This window comes from Cryptomeria japonica, chromosome 11 (genome assembly GCF_030272615.1).
Source record: "Cryptomeria japonica chromosome 11, Sugi_1.0, whole genome shotgun sequence".
NCBI lineage: Eukaryota > Viridiplantae > Streptophyta > Pinopsida > Cupressales > Cupressaceae > Cryptomeria > Cryptomeria japonica.
Window position 1 is genome coordinate 56,448,219 of NC_081415.1, and position 17,215 is coordinate 56,465,433.

The window sequence follows — 17,215 nt, forward strand, 5'->3', positions numbered from 1 at the left end:
ACTATATTTTTCTTGTAAATTATCAAAAAATACAACTATAGTACTTAGTTTAAAAATTGAAAATAGCAATTATGAGCACCTTGGTCAAGCATATCTAACAAGGACAAGTTTGCTAATAAAATCAATTATGCATCCAAAGATCAATTGAAATTCCAAGAAAAGATTAAAAAATAATAGCAAGGGCAAAAAGGAGTTGAAAAAACCATATGGACCATAGAAATATCGTAGGTGATGTAAAGAAACACTACGAAAGCAAAAAAGAAGACCATTGTTTCCAATTGGTTTATTGCTCTAGTCAAAAGCTTTCTAGTCCCTAATTATTATTATTTTTCAATTACACGTTTTGTGAGATTCGCTTCATTTCCTTGATGATTGAACTGTAATGGGTCTAAGCCCTTCATGTTCTTACCTAATCAAAACACTAAGAAAAAAAACACTAGAAAGGAAGCTTATTTGGAACTACAAAAACAAGACATCCAAATAATTGTTGAGGAAACAAGTTCCAAAATAGAATAGCAAATGGAGGAACAAAGGTTTGGTAGCTGGCATTCCATCTATGAGTTATAAAGATTTGGAAGGTCATGCTTATTAAATCAGGATTAGAACAACTTTGGTACTCCAAATCACTATGGACTTCATCAACATATATCAAATATGCATCCTCTACTTGTACAAGGAATTGAAAGGGAAGGTGGAATAAAAATGAGTGCCTTCACTTACCCACTACAAAGAGCGTTGTATTGCCAACCACATAAAAGATGTTCTTGTTGACTATGTCACATTAGTATTAGTTTCTTGATTTCTTTCTCTTTCTTTGATCTCTTTGTACAATTGTCTTTGTACAACTGTCTGGACCCTTTCAAAATCCTTCCTTACCTTAATAAAAAATATTAATAATCTTCAAATCCAAAAAAATCCATTGAAGAACAAAGACTAGTAAATTGACTGCTCAAATCACAAAACAAAAGACCATTGAGTCATTGACCTAAAAGTTGTTGATGGAATTTTGGTATAATAAGAAATCCTGACCAAGTATCGCTAAGGAGTTTACTGTGGGGGCTACTCCCCCAAAACTATTGCCAATCTAACTTGCCGACTCTTTTACTCTAGTTATATCGTACTTAACTTGCCATATATATCCAAGAAGACAAATGCTATTTGTTAGCACTTATGCCCTAACAACAAATTGTCTTACTGATAATTATCTCCCAAGACTTCATCGGATTTATTTCCCCGCCATAATTATCTTACTGCAACTGCTTTAATTGATGGTTAGAAGTGGTTCCTACTAAGACAGGGACTTCAATATCGGGAATTCTTAGATTCATTAACTTTGATAAAAATAACTACTAATTATACCAAAAGTACTTGTCTCATTAGGGGCAATTTAATTTTGCTTACGTTTGAAATTATTACAGATCGATACTCCTAGAACTAATTTCCCAAAGCAAATGGATTGGCTAAATCAACTGGCAAAAATTTCGGGAGAATTCTAAAGAAAACAATTCAAAACACCAATCAAATCCTTATGTCGTTTAGACTAGACACAATCACTCCTAGAGGTGGGATTAGAAACACCAAACATTGGCATATGGGAAATATGTAGCCTTTGCAATCAAGGGGAAATTTATAATTAGCAACCAATGGCTGGTAAAGTTTTAATCTGCCATGGACAAAAGAATTGGTCTATCATTAACTTTGAGTCTCAAGTAGACTCTTTTATTTCCATACATTTTATGAATAGGGTGCAGGGCTTCCATCTTTTAAGGGTGCAATAATTGTTGATTTTATAAGGGTGAATGTTTCTTAGAAGTCTTGTATTTAGCTCTTCAGAAATAATTTTTGTATGCCACTTCTATTGCATTTTCCCTAAATCTTATTTTCATTTTAATTGTGAGATATTCTAAAAGAGAAAATTGTTAAGTTGTAAACCCATCAAGTGAATTTTTTTGCCTTCTATAATCCAAGGAGGCAATAAAAGGAGGAACAACAAATTCTTGTAAAGACCAAAAAGTCTACCAAAATGTGAGGTTGAGGCTCTAATCTAGAATGTACAACATATCTGAAGCCTGACTCTGACGGATGTAATTCAAGAAGCAAGATAAGGATGAAAGAGGATTAGTCGCGAGTAAGCAAATTCAAGGACCAATGAGTGCAGATAACCTTATCCTCAGCTTGAGACTTTGATTATGCATTGCCACAATTCGATGAAGGAAATTTGGATGCAGTAGTGATCCAACCATCAAAGAATTATATAAAGAAAAGAAAAAAGTGTATTGACTTTCTACAAATATTTTAGAAGAGAACAATGATAATTTTATGAAGGTCACCACAAAGCTCTTAGAAAACTTCTGGTAAGTTCACAAATTAGTAGGTTACGAATAGTGTGAGGTTATACTGATAAGGTTGTAATTTTTCCATAGATGTTGGGAGTTAAGTCTGAAATTATATGATTGCATTTTTTTCTAAGACTACTCCATGAAGCATAATAGCATTACAAGCTTCCTTTCCAAAGATTTTATTTGTCACAAGTTCGTATATAAATATATTGCCTTTCCTAATAAAGGGAAAAACAATCCACGCCATTGTCCTTGCTTATTCCCAGAAAGACATTATGCAGCCAACTCAGCAATTCTCTAGTACCTTGCATTTGTGAAGATGGAAAATGCGCTTGCTAATGGACTTGGATGTTGAATAATGTATTTTTCTTGTCCAGATTGACATATTGAGCAATTTTTTAACCTCACTTTCATGATAATGAGTCATCAAAGCTATAACAATCATTTAATTTAGTTTTTCATATTCGCATACTAGCTTCTGGAATAGTATTCACTACATTACACACTCTTTCGGCTCCAAATTTTTTGCCATGTGAGACAAACAAAGAGATTTTACAGACCCTTCACAGCCCAAGTTCTTGTTAGTTGAAACCAATTTTGTGTCTTCACCTTATGGCTTGTGAGTGGGCTAGGATATATGTTTGAGAAATGATAAAAGAAACCCATATTGTAACAATCATAGGCTCAAAAGGATAAAAGACATTATCCGCTTCTCAAAAATGGTCTATGCTCCTCCCAAAAAAATAAGTACAAAGAGGGTCTAATTCTCACTGCTTGCATATTTTGTTATCTTTCTGACTTGGTAGGAATTCCCTCGAACAGGTCAAGTCGCTCCTTTATAGAATTTCGACATCTTCTTGCAACTTTATTATTTGGATCAAACAGGAGTGCTTGATCATATGCTTTTAACGCATCCCTCAGTTTCTTCTTCTTCTCATATGCATCACCTAAATTGTTCCAAGCTGTCACATATCCTGGCTGAAGCTTCACAGCCATCTCAAACTGGCCAATACTCTTGTCTATCTTGCCCTCACTTACATAACTGAAGCCAAGAGTGTTGTGGACCTGAACAGATGATACCAGAAAACAAAAGTTACTTTTGAATCAATCACGAAAAGCATTGACAGAAAGTGGACTTACATGGATCAATGTATACCAAACAAAAATGTAAAATATAAAAATACTAATAATATCCAAACCATAATCATAAAAACTCCACTAAACAAATGTCTAACAACAAAGATTACATTAAATTGATATATAAGAGATGAAAGAAAGCATAAACTATTGAAGCTGCAATTGTAACCTTAAAAAAATTCCTTTCAAAACAAGGAGAATATGAACAAGAAAATCTGGGAACCAAAAATCCACCTGTGCTAGATCTTGAACATCTCCCTCCCATTTCTCAATAGCCTGCTCAAGATATTTAGCAGCAAGCGGATAGAACTTTTTCCTCAACATCACAGCACCCAATTCAAAATATTCTAATGAACTGGCTTCCCCAGTTCGAACACGCTCCTGCAAATTTACACTTAAAAAGTTTTGGTTTAAGACAAAAAATTTAGAAAAAGGTGTAAATACTTAGCTAGATGTTTTCTTAACTGTTTTCATCATAGAGCATATGACAGCACCCTATCAATTCAATTATCCAGGCCCTTGCTTGCATATAAATGTGTCATTTGTAACATGCCATGAATTTAATTGATCGATTTCACATTTGTAGGACACATCTTTTGTGGAATTTAAAGAATGCCTTTGAACTCAATAAGTGTATGCAATTGCTTATTACTCATTATTCAATATTAACGGTGATCTTTCACAAGGTATCTTTGACAATTTCTTTATAGTTAATAATTAAATTTTATTATCTTTGTAATTACAGATGCTAAATAAAGTGTCAATGTCGACATTAAAATATGATTATATGATCCATTTTTGTAAAAAGAAAAACTACCCTCGCAAATCAGAGAAACAAGTTGCTTCATAGGAACTAAAATCAAAGTGCATGGAGCTGACATTAAGTGTGATCTAGCCAACAAATCAGACCCAACGGAACATTCTGCCAAGACAAAGTACCACATTTGTATTGAAGATATCAAGATCTTAGCAGTAGAAGATAACTACTTCAAAAGACACTAAGAGAAGCCATCGAGATTAGCAAACACTCAGACAACAATCTTAACAGGAATGAGGAGTGTGGAGTCAGCCCCCATGCATCCACTAATAAACTCCCTAAACAAACTAATAAACTGAAAATATATTATCTGTACACTGATCTATTTTGTTTGTTTCATTTTAATGAGCCTCTCTGTTGTATTATTTTTCCTCTTTCTTTTCAGTATATTAAGACTTACATCCTTCCCCATTAACTCTTGACCGATGTTCAACTCTTCATTCTTCCTTTCATGCTGGAATTCAAGAAGTGTTCCATTAATTTATATGTGATTGAGCATGAAGGTTAGAACTTAGGGCCTTCGCTACCTCCTACATTTCCCTGGGTGACCCCACCCACTTCTTTGACATTTTGAATATTATATTTGTGAATCTAGAATCTGCAATCCTCTCTCCCATTTTGTTATCTTGATGATGGATCACAGAGCATGATCCAAAACCTTGATGCAAGAGTCTGCCATACAGTTTTCTCCAAAAGCTTTACAACTTCATTTATAAATATTTTTTCAACTTTAAATGATCATTATATATTTCCACACCTAAATCATTGCCATGATCAAGTCAAAGAAAGGGAAAATGTCAGCATACATGTTACATCAAATGTTGTGAAAAGCAGAAAATTCCCCTACTGTAATTGGACACTTCAGATGATCTCTTACATCAAATGATTCTAAAAGAAGATATGAAAAATCATAAATGCGTAGCATACAGAAAATGGATTCACCTGTAATTCTTTGGCAGCATTTTCAAGCTCTCTACGAACTAGTATTTGACGAACAACAAAAAAACTCCCAATTCCAAGCAGTGCAAGTAAAGCTCCAAGGTAAATCAGTTGTATTCCAAATTCAAATAATTCACCAACCATAAAAACTTCATTTGAGGTTTCTTCTTCACTAGCAAATGCAACATCTGCCAAACTTGAGGCAGAAGAAAGTCCAGGCAGAAAAATCCAAGCCCAAGGTTGAGATTCTAAAATTTGCTTGTAGTCCTCCCCTAGATGTAAGTTCACTTTCGAATCCGTAAGGCCCAAACATAAAAGTGGTTGGTGAATCACTGAATACAGAATCAAAATTATATAATTTGTTACACTTTGGATTTAAAAGAGTAGTGCAGAAGTAAAAAATAGAAGCTAAAAAACTTAAGTTCCTAGAGAAAAGAAAATTGTGATACTAGAACAAAATAAGAATGTCGCTATCAAGGATGCGAGATGGGGTGTGTCCTCATCCCCAAACAAATTAAGATGAGTTTCAATAAATCAACTACCAATAGAGTCATCAATGCCAAAGGATTAATGTGGAATCATCTTTACCTTCCAGATTAATTACAGACATTGTGTGCAGCTTTCCAGTTGCCCCACATAACTGTTTCCCTCCAACAACAGAAAATAATGCAAAAGTACATCAGCCTTTTTCGTTAATTAAAAAGAAAAATACTACAAGAACACATTCTCAGACGTGTTGATGCATAACAATGCATTACCAGGAGGAAAGATCAAACTAAACTAAAATAAGACTACAAAAAAAGGCCATAGAAATTGCTCAGTGCCAATAAGGTGTGTTTCTTTGACTGGTTTCTGTTTTACAAGAAATGAGATAAACAGCTAACAAAATGACAAAATTCTCATCTATAATCATGGCAAAAGGGCAGTGCCTTAATTTATTGAACAATAATTTAGTTTAAAAACTTAATTCAGAGTAAATATATGCAGGAGATAGAAAATTCAAAGTCTACCAAATGCCAAACAAGTTGTACACAAGCACATGGCGATTCTTCTATATGGCTGGAAGGTAGTGCAGAGTGAATCAAATGATTTCTAACAATGAATTGGAAAAAAGATACTAAAGAAAAGTAAGGGAGGCAGATAATTGATCTACAAAAGCAGCAAGAAATTATATTCAATGAAAAAAGAGAAAATCATTATTCAGTCAATCTGATTCCTCGTATATCTCACAAGAAAGGAATGTTTCTTCCCTTCTAAGTCATTGATCTCCAGAACTTCTTGTGTGTTCCGTAGAGCATTGCATCTCTAGAAGACAAAGCAAAAGTGAAAGCTGTAGTCTGTTACTGTCTTTTTAAATATGTGCCAGGGTAATCAATTAGTTCCTTAATTTTTTATAATACACATGCCCTCCACAACCATAGAAGTGGATATAATTTTGAGAAAATGGAAACTGCACTTCTTGAGTTAATTATTGAAATTACTTACAGTCAAATTGATCAACGATCGGGTAAGCTTCTCTTGCTGCACCTTGACTTAACAAATTTTCTATGCCTTGATATGTGAATCCTCTTGGACACTTGTTCATTCATCAAGCAAGAGAATATAAAGAACAAAGATGAAGTTAGACCAAGAAATTTGAGAACTCAGTTTTGAAGAAATGCTATGGCACAAGGTCTCAAGATCCTATTAAATATCAATCAGATCTGTTGAGCTAAGGGGAAAATACTCAAGGTATCTTCTTGGTGCACTGGATCCAGCACAACCTGCAAAACTCCCACACTCCCATTCTCAGACCACCTGACTGCTCTCCCAATCCAATGAATTGTCCTCCTGAGTCGTCAGCAGTGTTTTTAGGCTCGAATTCACCTTGTGATTTTGGCATTTCTTTCCTTGAACAAAATGGGGTTACTCAAAATGCATAAGTGTCACTATTGAGGCTGATAGCTTTTACCATCAACTTCTCAATCCATGATTTCAATTTGTCAGCATTTTTAACCAACTCAAACTGTTTGTTGATAAAGGCCTCATTCATAAAGGACTTCGGCCAGTTTTTTTATTTCATCAAAGATATTGATGGGCTATTGGTGAGATTTAATCTGGTTCTCTTTATACAATGATACCATTTATTTATTAATAATTTAAAAGAGCTTGCGAATGATGACACCATCAAATTGATTGAAACTTGCCTTGGATCAATCTTTTCTAACTTTCACTGGCAATTTTATGATCCGTTCAAATTTGGTGAAATATTGATTGGACCAACCAACTCCACCAGCCAATGCATGCCTTAGTAACTTCATCACATTAGAAATCTATTTCTACAAATTCTTGTTAACCTATATATGTTTCACCATAAGATTCATTAAACTGTAGTTTTTGGAGAACATTCTGGCAAAAATATTGTGCATGGTCAACTGCTGAGACAGTCAGTGTGACATGGCACTTAGAAAATGAATTCCTTAGATTAGTGGAGCCTGAGACAAAGAAAAGCTGGTACCAGCCATTGACATCATTATAGAATATAAAGCTCCAATCCAAAATGTAATGTCCCCTTTTGGGATTTATCATAATTCAGTCCTGGGACAACAATTCCAACTTAAAGTGAGAATTGTAATATATTTATGAATATAATTTTATCAAACTGAAGACCTTTTATTATAATATTTAACTTGCAATTCTAAAACTAATTCGGAAGAGAGAACTTATCATGATAGCTTGATATGCATAAATAATACATAATCCAAACCTGGAAAATAATCAATAAAATAAAGTCTTCTATTATAATTTTTCCATACTAATCTGCTGATCTATTTCTCCTTCAATTAATGATGTCTTCATAACAAATCACAACCTTTAGTAAAAGAATTGCTGCAACCTATGTTAACATTATTCCACGTGGAGCTGCTTGCATTATGTTCTTGTTTATAATCCATGTCTCCTACGAATTGAGCATCCCTATTATACGTATGAATTTGCCTGTATTGGATTGCTGTCTTTGTTTAAAATCTTATGCCCATGTGGTCAGTTTCTTCATAGCACTGTTCCTGATGATATATTGGTTGTTCATGCATCTATTGCCTTCATGACACTAAGGCTCAATCTGAGTTCTTCATTCTAAATTAATATCTCCTCATCCTGTGATCTCCAAATATCATTTATTCCTTTGTGTTCCCCATTTTAGCAGACATGGTTTTTTGGGTGATTAGCCTATCATTCTGACCCTCGTAGGCTAATGAGTATGGATAGAGGGTCTTCCGAGGCTTGTATCATCTCCAGAGTTCAGTGTGTTTCGATCTGGCTTTCATTTGGTATCATTTGGACTTCATTTGCTATACTTACTATTTATAGAAAGTTGAGATGTTAGAGATGGACCCCTTCTATTTTTAGTAAAGGGGTATGATCATATAGCTAACAGCATTCAAAAATGTTGAGTATTAATGGAGTTATTAATGTTTATTTAGTTTAAATAAACATTAATGTTTTGAGCTTATATTATTAAGTTATAATATAATTTTATATTATAACTTAAGTAAGGGTCCAAGTATCATTAAAGGGGACCATTCAATTAATTAAGTGTGGCTCTTTTACAAAGGTGAAATATTAAATGACAAAGTGAAAATATTATATCATTAAATGTCATTTAATATCATTAATTGATTTAATGCTTTATTGGAGAAAATCGAACCTTCATGGGAAATATATATAAGGCTTTTGAAAAGAAGAGAAGGGGGATTGATCATTGTTATTTTTGATGAGAAGACTTGTCTCTTGGCTTTGGAGAAGAAGCCGGGGTTTCTGCAGCTTGTCCAGAGTATCGGCATTGGAGAACATGAAGACTTCATTGCATCAGCAATCTAAGGGTGTGAGATATTCATCTGAAGTTGCTCCTAGGGTTGGCTTCATCCAGAAGTTGACATTGTGCTGATTGGGGATTTATTTTCAGATTTATTGGCATAGCTGAGGGCATATGTATATGGCAGATTGAGAACATCATACAGAGGGTTTATTTGCTGCTACAGTGTCGTGAATAGTGCGCTACAGTGCCCATGAAAAGTAAACACTACAGTACCGCGCTACAGTAAACGCTACAGTACCTTGCCAATTTTGTGGTCTTTGTGGAGACCAAATTGGAGATGTTTGTTGAGATTTATGATGAAGATTGAATAAGGAGTCTTTGGCTGCTGCTTCTACATTCTGCAAACCCCTGTAGCCACCTTCATCACCTACAGATTGGGGTCGATTGATATTCCAGGTGACATTCAACATTGATCAGCCACTTAGCTTTCATGCCAACTGTTTGCTTAAATGCCTAATGGCTGTAGGTGTACTTTGGGATGCATGACAAGTGTTTGTCTTAATGTCTACTAGTTGTACTAGTTAATTTCAGTCATTCCATGTGTGTGTAAGGTCTAAAACAGCTAGCATATCATTTCTATAACAACTTTGCATTGTTAGAAGCTTTCCATAACTTCATTTGCAGCGTACAAACCCAAAGAAAACAAATAAAGAATTCACTGCAGCGGCTTCAAACATTGTATGCCAAGTGTTTGACAATATTCCTTCGGGTTCAAATAAGCGAAACAGGGTCAGATTAGCCAAGGGATATTACAGTCTACGTAGAAAGACACATTATTTCATAAGAGATGCACCTTTTTCAAGTGAGGCAACTACTACTAAGAAATCGGTCTTTAATCAACTCAACTTGGTTAATGCTAAACAAGGTTCCCGTCGAACTTCATGAAGTCACACCCTCTAAGCAGTGACATTGTACCTCTTCAAAATATCTGTTGACTATTCTTTCAACAGAAGGTGGATCACAATTCTTTATGAATCGGCTAATATTCTTTAAATATGAATCGACTTGTATAACTAATCGTACCATACATGAGTCATCTTGCATAACTAATCGTATCATTCCATATTAATCATTGGCTTTTCTATATGACAAAATACATGTCTTTGCTAATTGAGTAGCCGCTCCCTATAACTCATTTCATTGATGTATTAGCAGATGCAATCGCTGTCTTTTATTAATCTCTGACTTCTCAATATTGTTTCACTTTGTCTTCTACAGAATATCTTTGTCACTGTTGTTAGGAATGAATGATAATCACTGCCTGGCTTGTACTTTTTGATTGTTGTCTTCTACACATAATCCCAATCACTACATATTTTCACATTGTTAATCACCAAACACTTGTTAAAACATTATCTTATCACTGCACATAAAATTCATCTGTGTTTATTCTTCTCTGTCGCTGTTCCATTATTTTTAAGCGTTTGCTAACGCAAGCTTGTTCTTGTCCATTATGGTTGCTCCAGTTAGCTATCATTTCTTCATGAACATTATCCTCTAATTGTTGTATACTATATTAATCTTAACATGATGTTTGCAACTCTTTTTATATATTTGCCATTCCTCTTGTTATAATAGATGCATGATAAACTTAGTCGCTTCTCTTAATGTGTGTAATTGTTGCACATCATATTAGTTTATCATCCTTGTAAAGTGTAATTGCTGATTACTAGCTATCTTGGTAAAATCCCTGGGTTGGTGTCAAAGACAAATCATAGACTTAATAGTTCTTGGCTGGTCGACCACGAGGGAAGATATCCTAGCTGCCGATAAATATTGGTGTGAATACAACTTACGCAAATTGAGATCGTCATTAATTCTGGTCGCCTCCTTAACAACAATAAATGGGGTTCTTTGTTAGTCACCACGTATAGAGAAACTTCACAGTAATTCCTTTCATCAAATATGTTATCATTTAGTGGCGTGATATGATGATTGCTATTGGTTCAATGCTGACTCCAATCATTAGTAGCATATCTTGTTGATGTGGATCACTTCATAATCGGTTGACCATTATGTTCAAAAGCTTAATATACTTGGTATCTTGATCGCTATCCCTTAAACAATTACGAATCATTATACTTGTCCAATGTCTCCTAAATCACTGATTTGTTATTTTCTTGTAAGCATTGCTATCTTGGATTATTGTTTATTGTGATGAAAGTTGGCTCCTATATGACCATGGAATGTCGTCTCACAAGGAATTATCGCACAAAATAATGAGAGATTGCTTGTCCATAGAATTATTGATGAAGAAAGTAGTAAAGAGTAGATGTCATCGATATATCATTATTAGTAGCTTATATCCTTCTAAATGGCTGCCATTCATTCACTAGTCTTTTTAATGCATCGATGCGATTCAAGCAATTGGATGTTCCCTTCTTTTAGTCTTCTGGCTATCATTGACTTTTTTTTCTTTTGATGCACCTTTGCAATTTTGTCTCTCCTAGAGACTTCACAAAATTGAGGAATTTGGTTGCCATGATGTGTAAAGGATGGGGACATAACATGAAACACATGCTTAAGCAGACTGGGCTACTTCTTCAATCAAGTAATTCACAAATTCATATTCAATTTAATAATCCTAGTTAATAGTAATAAACCATACTTGATCCAAAATCAAGATGTCTTTTATACACAATTTAGTTGGCTCTTAAGTCACTGCACAGGTAGTAAAAGATCCCAACGTCAAAAGTTCATCTTGCCCAAAAGCAACCCTAGGCTTCTAAAATGAGTAGGTCAAATCCTCTTGGTGGGTATGTATATGTGAACCTAATGAGCTGCATCATTTTCAGCGCTAGGACCTTTCTTCCTATGATTACAACTCTCAAGTAAACTCCAAATTGCTGGAATCAGTTGATGTCCAGAAACCAACATGTACCCTCTACTGAAGAAATCTTTTGCAGCCAAGATTGAAATGAAGCATTTGTTGGCATTTCACACCCCCTTGTGGTCCAGCAGTTATTATCAATTTGAGAGATCCAACCTAGACTACCTCACGTGAGTTATGCTTTTGTTCCTTGCATTTTCCCTCTTTGTTCTTGCCTTAGTCAATTACCCCAGTTGGAAAACCCAAAAATTGACTATGTTGAGATTTTGAACTTCAAGACTTTCACTTAGCCTCATGTTGTCATCTCATCTCTATTGGCCCGGAAGTCTGCGTTATTCCCCTTGCAAAAATCGGCTTAAGTGATTCTTCTCGGCCTTTCAAGCCATCAGGGTTCACCTTCCCTCCATACCACATTTTAGTCCCCTTCATCAAGCATCCCCAATGCTCGAAGTCCACATCACAAAATCACCCAAGTATTCCTCTTATTGAGCTTTGAGTTGTTGGTATTCTCCATACTCCCATCCATTTTCAATCACGCCTCCCTCCATCCTCTCAACCCTCAAAACCCTGCCAATCCTAAAATGCCTAAGTGTTGAATTTGTCGAGGTTTCGACCATTGAGCTTACTCCATCCCTCATTCCTTCTTGGTATGCTCCCTTGCACCTTCCAGACCCCCCAATCCCCAAAGTCCAAGTCCGAGTCCTCCATTTGATAGAAGTTCCAAATGGGTGCCCCCAATTCAAATTTGAGGCATTTTGGGAAAATATTAGCTAAAGTTATTTATCAAGCCCCAACCAAGTTCCCAAAACCACTAGAACTACCAACAATTCTTGATTCCTATTGAAGCCTCAACCAAAGAGATGGAAGTCACATGAAGAAAAACTAAGTGTTGTTGAATAGCTTCCAATGGTTGCTAGAACTACTAGAACCCCTAACAAGGTCCCAGATTCGGGGGCAACGTTTGGCAAACAAAAAGCAAGTGGTTTTTGGGAATTCTAATGGTTTCCCAAGCCATTGAAACCCCCGAGAGGTTCCTATTTCCATCTTTTCCCCAAATGAAGGAAGAAGATAAGAGGGGTGCAATCAACAAGAGGACAAAGCAAGAAGCATCAAAGCTCGTCATGGCTCCTCAAACCATGGAAACCTCCAATTTGGTTCCTAGTCCTTGGTTTCTCCCTAACAAGAAAGCAAAAGAGGCCAAAGCCAAGTGAAGAGGTTGGATAACAAAAGGCCAACACAAAGGAGCCAAGGAGAAGACTAGGGAAGCAATAGGAAATAGAACAAGGCAAGGAAGAGCCAAAGCTTGAAACTATTCCCAAAACCATGGGAACCTCCGATGAAGTTCTCAATGCCTAGCTTCTCTCCAACAAGCAAAGGGAAATAAAGGAAAGGGCTTAGGGCAGTCGAGAAGAAAAGGAAAGGAGGTTGAACATGCCAAGGCAAAAGTAAAGAAAATATGTCAAAGGTTTCTTAGGTTCTCAGAACTACCAACGGTTCCCAATTTTGAACTAACCCCAAACAAAGGTACAAGAAAACAATGACGAATGGTTTTGAAGGTTCTGATGGTTCCCACAACCAACAACCACCAACAAGGTTCTTTTCTCCTCTAACTATCAATAAAGAAGCAAAAGGAAAGAACTGGCTGAAAATAGCATGGCAAAGTAAAGAGGCATTGTCCTCCAACTACCCTCTCTACAACACCATGAATGTTGCAATGACTCCTCGAGTGCCCATTTTCAATCCATAATGCCTTGCAAACAATTAAATGTCATTTGGCACAGATCAAGGACAAAGGGAACCACTCACATCACCTTCTCATCTATAGGTCATCCTTTTTGTCAAGCGGTCATGCTTGAGCCATGTCTTCAACAAATTTTGAGGGGGATTTCTACACTTAGCCCTCTTTTTAATCAATACAATTATGACAAGGGTATTTGGGGAGTATTTCCATGCTTTGAGTGCAAATGTGTCAAGACTCTAGCAAACCCATGGCTAGGGTTTCTTCCCTACCACGTGCCTGTTGCGTAGCACACACATCCCCATTTTATTCGACGGGGACCACCTCCTATAGTATGTCTGCCCAAGTGAAAAATAGAGAGAAGGCTCGGTGGGATGGAGTCAAACATTTTGTGCCCTTCCAAGCGCCCTGTTGAAGCCGTTGAAAACACCGAACTTGGTGTGAGCACCTTAATGTAAAGTTATTTCAATTTTAATTAAAGAACAAGTTATGAACTATGAATGCTATACATGGATATGAGGAATTATGTCAATGTCTAATAATTCTGATTTTTATCTGCAGGTCTAAAGGAGAGAGATCATTTTATATTTTCTCTGTCTTCTCCAAATGAATTCAATTGGCATATATATCATTTAGGCAACCGGTCAATTGGTGTATTGACCGGTCATGCCTAAAAAGGCATGACCGATCAATGCACCCATTGATCGGTGCCTTTACAATTATACCATTAACACAATGCTGATTATCGGTTCAAAAACCCCCGATAGCATATTGTAATATCATAATATAATGACTGATCAATTTAATGAATCGGTTCATATAAACACCGATGATTCAAAGTGCACGATGAATATAATCCAACCGGTGCATTTGTTAACCAATGTTAATGCCAAATGAAGCGGTGTATTCATTAAACCCGATAACAAATATGCCCGATATATAATTAAGCCCGATAACAGATGTGAATCGGTGCCAATGTCTATGCATCCGATAGCATGTATCGGCGAATTTAACCCGATAACTTATAGCATTTAATATGCTATAGCGTTAATACCCCGATAGCCCGATAGCATAATGATAAGCAATGTTTGTAGAATCCGATAATCATATGCAATATAAATCAGACATGAAGCATGTAGATAAATAACAGAACAAGGAAGATTAGGAAGATCTTATCTTGCATAAGCTACTATGCATTAACACTCCCTCTTAGCTTTGGAAGATAGATAAGGCAACCTGCATCACATTTCCTTTTCATAACTAAGATAATGTCAGTCAGCAAAAATCATTTATACATGAGAAGTACCATCAAGACATATGATACAAAATAGAAGAACATCACCTGAGCATGTGACATAAAGTATTATTTTAACATGTGATAGAAGTAAGAGAATCATCACCTGATCATGTGAGAAATCACCAAAACATGTGATCTGTAAGATTCATCAAGATATCACCTAACACGTGATATCAATATTGCCTAACACGCGATATCAGTATTGCCTAACACGCAATACTTAAGGATAAGTCTATGAGAAAGGTTAGTTTCTCATCATATCCAAGTTGTGATAAGTGCAATAACATTTATAAATGTTTATCACAACATAGTCATGGCACATCCATGACTTACCACTGATCCAACATGATCAATGGTTGAGATATCACCTACACGTGATATCAATATTGCCTAACACGCAATACAAGGATAACCATATGAGAAGTGCTTAAGTTCTCATCATATCCAAGTTGTGATAATGCAATAACATTTGTACAAATGTTGTATCACAACATAGTCATGGCACATCCATGACTTACCAGTGATCCAACATGATTACTGGTTTGACTATCATAAGATCGTCACCTTATGATGTCTACATACAAGTGTTCAGTATCTGAGAGATCATCACCTCTTAGATATGAACACAGGTGGCAAGAAGCCAAGAGATAGTCCAAACATGACAAACAAGTTTACACCTTAAACATCTTAAATATATGTAAGTATAGATTACAAAGCAGATTACCTTTCTATCATACCTAAACCCTTTCTGAAGTGATCAACCTTCACTATGGAAAGTGGTTTGGTCAGAATATCTGCAGTCTGATCTCCTGTACACACATATTCTAACTTTATCACATTCCTGTCAACCATATCTCGTACATAGTGATATGGAATCTCAATATGTTTGGACCTGTCATGAAATACTGGATTTACAGAGAGTTTTATACAACTTTGAATATCACACTCAATGACTATAGGTTTCATAGGTTCTCCAAATAATCCCACGAGCAATTTCCTTAGCCATACTGTTAATGCATGGTAGCTTATGCAAGATAAGATCTTCCTAACCTTCCTTGTTCTGTTATTTATCTACATGCTTCATGTCTGATTTATATTGCATATGATTATCGGATTGTATAAACATTGCTTATTATTATGCTATCGGGCTAACAACCCGATAGCATATTAATGTCAATTGTTAATTGGCATTAATATGCTATCGGGGTATTAACCCGATAGCATATTAAATGCTATAAGTTATCGGGTTAAATTCGCCGATACATACTTGCTATCGGGTGCATAAAATTTGGCATCGATTCACATCTGTTATCGGGCTTAATTATATCGGGCATATTTGTTATCGGGTTTAATGAATACACCGCTTCATTTGGCATTAACATTGGTTAACAAATGCACCGGTTGGATTATATACATCGTGCACTTTAAATCATCAGTGTTTATATGAACTGATTCATTATATTCATCAGTCATTATATTATGATATTACAATATGCTATCGGGGGTTTTTGAACCAATAATCAGCATTGTGTTAATGGTATAATTGTAAAGGCACCGATCAATACACCAATTGACCGGTTGCCTAAATGATATATATGCCAATTGAATTCATTTGGAGGAGACGTAGAAAATATTAAATGATCTCTCTCCTTCAGACCTACAGATAAAAATCAGAATTATTAGACATTGACATAATTCCTCATATCCATATATAGCATTCATAGTTCATAACTTGTTCTTTAATTGAAATTGAAATAACTTTACATGGTATCAGAGCCAAGGTAATCGAACCTAAGGCTATTCAATTTTGATAAAATTCAAGGACTAAGTTACAAACTACATCACATTTCCATAATGGCCAACGCTATCAGATTCGAAGATAGACTCGAAGGTAGCGAAGATTTTTCAGCTTGGAAGTTTAGAATCAAAATGATTTTAAGAGAAAACAAAGTTGATTCATATGTCCAAACTGAAAGCGCACAACCAGAAGATGAAACCGAGAAATCCACATGGATCGAGCGAAATGATAAGGCTATTAAAATAATAGTGGATGGGGTAAGAAATAATATAATGCCCATCATTAGAAAGCAGGAGACGGCTTATACAATGTTCAAGGCACTTGAAAGGACAATTGAGATATCAAATGCAAATCGTACTTTGGCATTAAAACGAGAGATCAACCATATCAGTATGAACAAAGGGGAGACAATTAACTCCTACTTCATGAGGATATCAAGCCTAAGAGATGACCTCGCTTCCCTT

General features: G+C 35.6%; 1 protein-coding gene across 1 annotated transcript in view; it reads right to left on the reverse strand.

Annotated features, from left to right (window-relative positions):
- Positions 1-2,772: 2,772 nt before the first annotated feature.
- Positions 2,773-17,215, reverse strand: part of LOC131051354 (tetratricopeptide repeat domain-containing protein PYG7, chloroplastic) — a 45,950-nt gene continuing 31,507 nt past the window's right edge. Inside the window, exons 2-5 of the mRNA XM_057985834.2 lie at positions 5,821-5,872; positions 5,236-5,564; positions 3,711-3,857; positions 2,773-3,404 (exon numbers count right to left, since the gene is read on the reverse strand). Coding sequence (XP_057841817.1) covers positions 3,126-3,404; positions 3,711-3,857; positions 5,236-5,564; positions 5,821-5,872 — 807 coding nt within the window. The 3' untranslated portion in view covers positions 2,773-3,125. The remainder of the gene's footprint in view (positions 3,405-3,710; positions 3,858-5,235; positions 5,565-5,820; positions 5,873-17,215) is intronic.